The sequence below is a fragment of the Podarcis cretensis genome (genome assembly GCF_951804945.1).
Source record: "Podarcis cretensis genome assembly, chromosome: 4".
Classification (NCBI taxonomy): domain Eukaryota; kingdom Metazoa; phylum Chordata; class Lepidosauria; order Squamata; family Lacertidae; genus Podarcis; species Podarcis cretensis.
In genome coordinates, this window is record NC_137173.1 from 21,904,174 (window position 1) to 21,913,572 (window position 9,399).

The 9,399-nt window shown below is 45.2% G+C and overlaps 1 protein-coding gene across 4 annotated transcripts; it reads right to left on the reverse strand.

Annotated features, from left to right (window-relative positions):
* Nucleotides 1–447: 447 nt before the first annotated feature.
* Nucleotides 448–7,549, reverse strand: MSANTD4 (Myb/SANT DNA binding domain containing 4 with coiled-coils). Of its 4 annotated transcripts, none has more exons than XM_079974039.1 (3): nt 7,439–7,549; nt 2,656–3,144; nt 448–1,870 (listed from the first exon to the last, which is right to left on the reverse strand). In XM_079974039.1, exons 2-3 carry the CDS (start codon nt 3,115–3,117, stop codon nt 1,295–1,297), a joined length of 1,038 nt encoding a protein of 345 aa, XP_079830165.1. In that variant the 5' UTR covers nt 3,118–3,144; nt 7,439–7,549; the 3' UTR covers nt 448–1,294. The 4 variants fall into 4 exon arrangements, with proteins under 4 accessions (XP_079830165.1, XP_079830164.1, XP_079830166.1 ...); XM_079974038.1 differs by having other exon boundaries at nt 7,346–7,442; XM_079974040.1 differs by lacking the exon at nt 7,439–7,549 and adding an exon at nt 7,230–7,291.
* Nucleotides 7,550–9,399: the final 1,850 nt, after the last annotated feature.

Genomic DNA, 9,399 nt, shown 5'->3' on the forward strand with positions numbered 1-9,399 from the left:
TTTGGTAATACCTATGACATACAACTTTGACCGATTAGTCCAATTCTTGTTGCCTTCACCTGGGACCCACTTTTAACCCAAATGTATATTTGAAGACCCATTTCTTAATCTCTTGACATGGTGACAGTGCGCCTGTTGTGAGCCACCTTGGATCAGATTACGACCCACTAGTGGTTTCTGACTCATCAGCTGAAGGTCACGAATACAGATGGCAGAAGCAACAGTGAAAAGCACACGGCCTCTGTCCCACTCCTCATCCAGCTGTCACACCAACTACGCAGGTTTGCTTGTGTTTTGGTACTGGCCAAGCACCAGCCAGATGAAGTGGATGAACTTTAATATTACCAAGACTCAAAGCCTTGATTCTTTAAAATGATTTGATTAACAGGGAATAGGAACAGGAATCTGCAACACACCCAATTGTCCTCCCACTGTAGAGTCACACGCTTATTTCACTAAGAAAAATAAGTTTATTTGCAAAATAAAAGGAATTACATAGTGATATAAATAAACTGACATGTACAAATAATCTATGTAAATCCCACAAGATATATTTCTGCTCAAACACTTCAATGTCAAAGTGGGCCACCAAAGCTATCTACAGAAGCCAGAGGTTCTAAAGTCTGGCTTGGAAATAAATGGTGAAATCTGTGTTTTCATACATGAAGCTTCATTTATTCTTTTTTCTACTAACAAACATAGTTGAGTAGGAAAACTACTGAGAGCCTCAAAGTCTGACCTTTCAACATTTCTCTAGAGAAGAACACACCTCATTTTAAAGGCATTACTTTCATGGTTAACACTATGTAAAGCATAAGGCCTACTTTTAATCTCATTCCTTTAGATCAAATGCAAATTTGTGTTGAAAGCTCCTATGGATTTAGAATAACACTCTTAAGAAGGACAGGATACAGCTAAGCCTTGATGCTTAATGTGGAGGCAAATCTATACAACAGAGAATGCAAGAGGACATTTAACACTTCTCTTACACTGAAATGCAATTTCACACATAAGCTCCATTTACACAGGCACACTGACTTACTGAGCACCATTCCTTAGCTTCTTTTAAACTTGAACACATTAATGTTCAACTCTGGCAATGGAAAAAGAAGTACTGTCAAGATGTAAGCATCACAGTATCAAAGCAATGGAAAGCAGGATTCTCTTGGATGATGAAACGCTTTGACAACCAGACTATCCAACACTTTTACTGAAACCAAGCTACCCTTTCAAAAAGAAAAAAGGGAGGAAGAACAAACAAAGCACAGCATTGTTAATCATGGTTTCTCCAAGTTCATTGCAGGTGCCCTTCCCTCTGAATTCGAAGGCGCTCCTTCTCCACTTGCAAACGTTCTTTTTCGATTTGCAATTTCTCTGATTCAAACTTCAAGAACTGAAGCCTCTCCTTCTCGAGCTGTAAGCGCTCCTTTTCAATTTTTAGTTTTTCAGTTTCTAGATCCAGAGGTTGCAAGGCAGGTTTTTCTGACTGGCTGGGGTCATTTTCCAGCACAGGTTTCTCAGCATGCAAAGCCTCAAGCCTCAGTTTCTCTCGCTCTATTTGTAATCTCTCCTTTTCCAGTTGAAGCCTCTCATGCTCCAGGTCAATGTGTCGTAACCGCTCTTTTTCGATCTGCAGGCGCTCCTTCTCCACTTGCAGGCGTTCTGCTTCGATATCCAGCCGCTGTTTCTCTAACTCCAGCTTCTGTTTTTCAAGGCTAATCAGCAGATGAGAATCTTCATAGGCCAGCCTAGCTTGAGCAGAGCTTAGATTGCCAAACTCTTCGATGTGAGTGAAATCAGGAAGGTCACTTTCCTTTTTAGAATCTGGCAACACTGAGGACAGAATCTCCTCTTCTTCCTCAATAGGAAACTAAGAAAATTAATTAGCAATTTAATGATGTTCTGCACTAGGTAAAGATACACCTATCAGCTGTAGGAAACGCAAGGCAGAAACTTTATATAGCTTCTGAGAGAGGCCCTCAGACTAAGATTTTTGTGAGCCTTTGGAAGAGCACATTAAGATCTCACCTACATGTTTCATTGTTATCCAAACTTTGTGCAGATTGAGCAATGGACAGAGCAATCCTATCTTGGGGTGGGGCCCTGTAGTGTTCTGCTACTTCCTAAACCTGCTGGCCCTTTTTAGGGACAGGTCTAATGGACAAGAGGTCTGAGGATATTGCAGCTCTTTAGCTACCCTGACTTGCCCTCTTGTGGTCTCACCACTGGCATAAGACTGTTGGCACAACATCTATGCCTGCAGAGTTTTCCTCATGGGGGCTCCAATGCCATAAATGCCATCCTGCCAGCAGGCCTCTGAGTGGCACTTACACTGCTTCCAATGACCCATCAGTGGGCCTTCAGTCAGATTTTAGTATAAGGTTACCAGATTTTTTCAATGAATCCAGGGACACTTTTCACTTCAATGGATTTTGTATGGGGATTGATCTGTAAATCCAGGGACTGTCCCTGAGAACAGGGACGTCTGGTAACCTTATTTTAGTATTGCTCTGTAAAGGTGATTTCGCTTCAAATCTAGGAGACAACAGAGTGAGTTGTCACTAAGGACTGGAAATTATACAGTAGCTGAGCTAGGAAATTTTACAGAAGGAAAGCATACAAATAAAATATACTTACCATGAAGGAACTACTTACTTCAAAACTCTGTGGATCCTCCTCCTCTTCTTCCACTTTTATTTCTGTTAATGATCCACCTGCTTCTCTAAAGTCTGTAATATTCTGCCATTCAAAACCAGCTTCAGTTGGAAACCCAATTTTCTCATCAATATCTTCATTGAGAGAATCATCCAAATCAGATGATGGAAGGTGAAAGCCAGCACCCACAAGCTTTATGTTGGTATTAAGTCGCTTCCGTTTCATAAGGGCCCTCCAATCAAGGTATCGCCTTTTGACTTCTGTCCCTGTCCTTTGCTCTCCTTCACCAACAGCATTAACACATTCTGCTATTTCCTCCCAAGCCTTCCGCTTCATCTCATTAATGGTTGTATTTAATTGTTTAGAAAAAAGCACTTCTCTCCTTTTTCGGATTTCTTTAAGTAGCGTTTGAGTTTCCTGAACACTAAAATTGCTTTTCCTTTTCCTTTTTAGCTGTTTCATCTTCTTCAGTTTTCAATGTACTTCTTCCTGTAGCAGACAAGAGATTAGTGATTTGCTATGTTCCTTAACAATCACCCCCGCAATTCAGCTTGTTCCTGCAGTGAGATCTTGTTTCAGTAGTTCAGCTTTTCCTCTTATCTTTCATAAATGCAAGAAAGTAAATGCCATCGAGAAATATGCAAAGACTGAATTTTAACCAATGAACTAAAATCAGTTCAATTAAATAAAAATAAAAGCATCTAATAAAGGAACAAAAGGGGAGGAAACCTTAGAGGTTTAGACAAGACAACCAATTGCGTAATAATATTTACGCAATAGTATGGAAGATACTATTGGTTTCTCATCAAAATAAGTGTTAGTGGATGCTATTTGTAAAAAAGATATAGTACTTCAAAGACATCAGGCAATCAATTGTCTAATGTGAATCTTTGAGGTATCCAGTTTTTATTTATAGAATGCAAAAGCCACCAGGTTTCACAAGATGTGGCAATGCTCACTGGCCTAGATGCCTTTAAAGGGGGATTAGTCAATATCAATGATAGATTTATCAATGGCTTATTCACCACAACAGCTAAGGGAAACTTCCAGGTAGCTTACTTTTAAATAGCATTTGCTGTGATATATAAATACTCAGTTTTGGGACAGTAGGGAAAGTCCATTGCCTTCATTACCTGGTTTTGGGCTTCCCAAAAGCACTTGGTGAAACACTGTAGAAAACAGGATGCTGGACTACATGGTTCTTTGGCTTTACCCTGAAAGGTTCTTCTGCTGTTCTTAGCTTCCATATGCCAGTTGCAAATGTGGCAATAGCCTGCTCTGAAATGTGTACATTTGTGTGACTGTACAATTCAAGTTTGCTTCTCAAAAGCTCTTTCCCATTTTGAAAATCACTGAGGAGAAAAATTTGTTTAAAAGCTAAGGACCAAATGATCTATGGGGAAAGCTTTTATTTTTAAATTTATAAAACCTTTCTCCTGGTATTATGCTTTCTTCCAAAAAAAATACCAATGCTGATGATTTTTAGAAATGAAGAGAGGTTAATTCAGAAGCAGAGACAGATGCTGCATATATAGAGATGAGCTATTTCCACATCCTGTTGAAGCTTCTTAGAATTCCATCCCCCGCCCCAAATGCAGCTCCTTGCATTCCATTTTCTATCATGAATTTTCTATCACAAGACCTTGGTGTCATAGTGCAGTGTTTTTCAACCACTGTTCCACGGCACTCTAGTGTGCCGCGAGATGTTGCCTGGTGTGCCGTGGGGAAAATTGAAAAATTCGAAAGATTAAAAAAAAAAAAAGTCAAATTTTCGCCCACTAGGCGGGCGCCGGACTGTGTCCACCCTATTTTCCATCTGTCCTGGGTGGGGATCAGATTGGATGGGATCGGATGAGAGTGGACAGGCGGTCCGCTCTCATCCGATTCCCTATAGAGAGCAGCAGGGCTCTGACATCTCACTCTCCACACACAGTGCGGAGACGGAGCTGTCATCCGCCGGCTTAGCAGGGATCAGCGGATCGATCCCCGCTGAGCAGAGAACGGTCCACAACGTTTTTGTTTGCCATTAAAGAAAAAAATATTAAACATTTTCTAATGGTGGTGTGCCTCGTGATTTTTTTCATGAAACAAGTGTGCCTTTGCCCAAAAAAGGTTGAAAAACACTGTCATAGTGGATAGTTCGAAGATGTTGACCTATTGTGCAGCAGCTGTGAAAAAGACAAATTCCATGCTAGGGATAATTAGGAGAGGAACTGAAAATAAAGCTGCCAATATAATGCTGTTATACAAATCTCTTGCATAAATGCATTTGGAATACTGTGCAGAGTTTTGGCTGCCTCAATATTTTTTCTATCCATTCGTGTTCTTCAGTCTGTCCTCTCTTAAGATCCTAATTGCAAAACTAAAGACTGACTTCACAGCCTTTCCTCAAAACCAAAAAGTACTTTTCCAGATTTACAACAGCCAATGAAAACTGAAAAGTCTGTACACACATTATGTAAAAGCTTTACATCTTTCCAAGGAGCTGTCCACAGCAATTCCAGCACCTCTCTCTTGGGTAGCAACAGCTAATACAGAACACAATGTTCTGTAAATATACCTGGTGTTCCTTTTCTAGTATATTCCACCTGTCAATATTGAATGTCATCAACAAGTTTTATTTCCAACTTGTTTATGCTGCAAGATCCAACAATAATCTTCACAGTTTACCTTTATCCCACTACCAATAGTCTATTGATCAGTGTGCAAATACCAATAATTTATCCTGTGCCCTCTGTACACTTACAGAGGGATGCATCACAGAAACCTGAGAATAAACCGATGATGTCAATGAAGTCTGGAAATCCCAGATTTTAACCTTGGGTTTAGGGAGAGGGTAATTTGTGGATCCATTTTGGATTGCATCTCAGATTGCCCTGGTCAAATCGTAAATTGAACTGGAGGTTGAATTATTATTTTTTTCAGACATCTAGAAGAGGGATGAGCAGCCTGTACCTGTTAGCCTCATTTAATGTGGCTGTCAAGAAGGTGGTAAATGGGGCTAACAGTGAGAGAGAAGTGTTGTACCTTGCCTACTTTGGGTTCCACCTCTATCCTCCACCCACATATAAAGCACCCAGCCAATTACCCCAAAGGAATGTAGCCCTGAAGGTCATCAGCTGCAGGAGAATGCCTGACTGGGCAGGAGAATCTAGTGGTTCCATATGATTTTAAGACTGTACCTTGTCCATGCACCTTCAGTGTTAACTACATCACACAGACTTCTTTGTAAACAGAACCGGGCAGGTTTTTCTTCTCCATGAGTTAATTTACTCTCCAAATGATTACAAGAGGCAGTAAGGGCTGCAGCTGATACTGTTTTGAAGAACACTGAATAACAGGTGACCAGCAATACTATCCTATGTTGCAAATATGATCAGAAAGATGGGGAAAGCACATGATATATATTTAAAGTGTCTAAGGGGGAAGAGAAAGCACAACATCCATCCTGTATGAGCTACCCTTCTTCACCATACAACGCCTGGGCTTTGATCAGCATATGTTCATATCATGGCCAACACAATCCTAACTCCACTCAAAAAGTCCCACTGAGATCAACGCTGCCTGTTTCCTATGTTAGCTGACTGCATCACACTTATAAAGTGGCTTTTTTTCTTTATAAAAAAGAGATGCTGGATCTTGACCACCTTTTTTTAGGGGGAGCATCCAGCCAAAGTTGTTGAGTGACAGAGAGCCTTTGTATGATTGGAACAGGGTGCCCAGAGGAGGATGTTTTGAAAACTAGCTCTAGGTGCCGTTGATCAGGAAGTCGCCACCTCAGCATAGCCCTAATGGCCAACTTTCTCCATAAACTTGTGATGCAACCACTAATCTACTTTTAAAGGACACCCTTTTAAAAAAAAAAAAAACCCATCTCATTGTAAGGAGAAAACAAGCACTGTGGGTGAGAGTTTGGCCCAGAACCTATTGTGCAATTTCCCATCTTGCAGCAGTTTACAAACAGGTATGTAGGAATAATTCGAAAAAGGAATATGGGGGAGGAACAAGAAGATGAAATAAGAAGATAAGGTATCAGAAGGCAACCCTCCTCAGCTGCCCTAGGAAATGAACTCTTGCTCTCCAGCGGGGCTGTTGCTTTAGCTTTCGAGTAGGCAGTCCTTGGTGCAGCCACTGTGTTTTCTACACGTCGCACACCACTCCAACGGCTCTGGTAGGAAGAATGGGGATTTAAATCCAACAAAACAGCAAAAACACAACGACAATAGCGACGGCAGCATCCCTCACCAGGAGCGGCGCGGCCCATTCTCCCACCTCGGGGCTCCTTCGGGGGACGAGGGAAATGAGGGGCCGCCGCGGTTCACCTTCACACAAGACACACACATACACCCCGCTTTGAATTTGAACGTGTGGAGATGTTACGAAGCGTTGTCGACGGCGAATATTCTCCTCGGGAAAACGGGTGGGGCGCGGGGAGGCTGCGCACCTGGCGCCCCCCGGCCACGCCACGCGATGGCGGAAGAGGGGAAGGAAGCCCGTGAGGGAAACGGAGGCAGGGGTGGGAGAAGGCGGAGGAAAAGAGCCGAGCTTCCCCCCCCCCCCACATACACACACACCATAGCCAGGGAACTGGGATCTACCCCGGCGCTCCCTCACAGGCGGACGCGGCTCCTCCCCTTCCTTCCTTCCTTCTTCCCTCCCTCCTTCCCTCAGCAGCGCAAGAGCGACTCACCTGCGCGCACCGCTCCCCCTTCCGAACAGCCGGCCTTTTGACCCAACCCCCACCCGCCTGCCGCGGCCGCCGGCGAGGCCGCCTGTCACTCACCCATCCACGCGGCGCTCCGATTGGACGGCGCCGCGCGCTCGCCACTCGCTCGCGCTCCCCAACGGTTCCAACCGCCTCCTTTCCCCAACTCGCGCAACTTTGCCCGCCACGCCCCTAGCGCCACGCCCCCACTCGCTCGCTCTCGCGTTCTGACCCGTCTCCCGCCTATTGGTCCCGGCGGCTGCTTGTCAACGAGCATGGCTTCCGTCATTGGTGGAGGGGGCGAAAAGAGGCGGTTGTTTTCGCGGCGCCTTCGGAGGAGAGGGAGAAAGGGCGGGTGAGGGGGCGCAGGCGAGGCGGCGGGTTGAGGAGGAGGAGGGAGGGAAGTCGGTGGGCCTTCCCTAGGTACGGCCGCAGAGGAGGAGTCGGTCTTCGCCCGTGTCAGTCCTCACCGGGACGGAAGGGGGCGGGCAGAGGGCGGTGGATTCCGTTTGCGATTTTTGGGATACCGCTGTGGAAAGGATTGGATCACCTCAGAGCACGCGCAAGTTGCGTACCGCTGCCCGCTGCGTTGCCGCCTACCTGAGCGGCGCAGCGGGAAGGGTTGGGTGCGATCCCCGCTTCTGCAGCTTCAAAGAGAGGGGACATCCAAAAGGGGGGAACATGCTTTATAAACTAACATTTTTTTAAAAAAAATAGCTTCGTGCACGCCACATTCGTAGTTTGCAAAGTAGCCAGTTGTTGCTGGTGTTTGCATTTCCCTGCGCACAGCTGCTTCCACTGCAGCACGCACACCCCATCCCGTACAGTATTGGGTGATGACATTTGCCTCCTACGATCCTCGGCAATGGAAAAGTCCCAAACCTTTGCAGCATGTGCCGTGTTGGGGTGTTCACTTTGCTCGTGTGTAAACGACCACTCAGTTCGGGAGAGTAGTGGCAGGGGCATGGAGGAGACAGGGAAGAGCATCTGTCTTGCAATGCAAGAGGTCCCAAGTTCAAGCCCAGGTATAGCCTGGAGGGATTTCTTCCTGAAACTCTTGCAGAGCTGCTAACAGTGCTGAGCAAGGTGGGCCAAAGGTCTGACTTGGCAGCTTTCCGATGTCTTTGCATTGGCTGGGAGCTGGGAAGACAACATCATCTTGGAGGCCATAGATAAGTCCCCCATCCTTACTGTTGGCAAGGCAGTAGCAGCAGGCCCATGCTTCTCCCTCCAGAAAGAGGGAGGGTGAACAAGTGGAGAATTCCCTGTAAAGAGCAGCCACAATTTCTTCCTCTATTTCATCCTGGCCCAGCCCTCCTTACCCTGACAGCAACCTTGTGCAAAGAGAAGGCAAGCAAGGGGTTGGTAGACCCACCCCCTCAGAGGGAGGAGGCCGGAAAGTCTGATTTTAACAGTATCCCAAGGGTTTAAAATGGGATGTGGGTGGCGCTGTGGTCTAAACCACAGAGCCTTGGGCTTGCTGATTGGAAGGTTGGCAGTTCGAATCCCCGCAACAGGGTGAGCTCCCGTTGCTCAGTCCCTGCTCCTGCCAACCTAGCAGTTCAAAAGCACGTCAAAGTGCAAGTGCAAGTAGATAAATAGGAGCGGTGTTTCTGTCCGCTGCTCTGGTTTGCCAGAAGTGGCTTAGTCTGCGGACAAACGCCAGCTCCCTTGGCCAGTAAAGCAAGATGAGTGCTGCAACCCCAGAGTCATCCGTGACTGGACTTAACGGTCACGGGTCCCTTTACCTTTACCTAAGGGTTGTAAAGCATTTTATAAGGGTTGTAAAGCATTTTATAAGTGATCAACACTATCACTTACTTCACTCAGTGCAGGCCAGAGATAGAGGGTGAGCAAGCAGAGGGAGTGGCAGTGGCTGTCAGTTTCCTTATACTGGTCCTGGGCGTTAAATAGGAAGTTTTTAGAGTTCATACTTGTTTTGATGGTTCTATAGCTTTCCTAGGGTTTTAATTACAGATAGGTAGCCATGTTGGTCTGCCATAGTCAAAACAAAATAAAAAAAATCCTTCCAGTAGCAC

What these genes read in the sequence shown, in the direction of transcription:
- MSANTD4 (XM_079974039.1), bottom strand. Translation starts at nt 3,117, where the DNA reads ATGAAACAGCTAAAAAGGAAAAGGAAAAGCAATTTTAGTGTTCAGGAA. An exon ending in AGGATCCACAGAGTTTTGAA is followed by an intron (nt 1,871 to 2,655) that starts GTAAGTAGTTCC and finishes TAATTTTCTTAG; the next exon opens with TTTCCTATTGAGGAAGAAGA.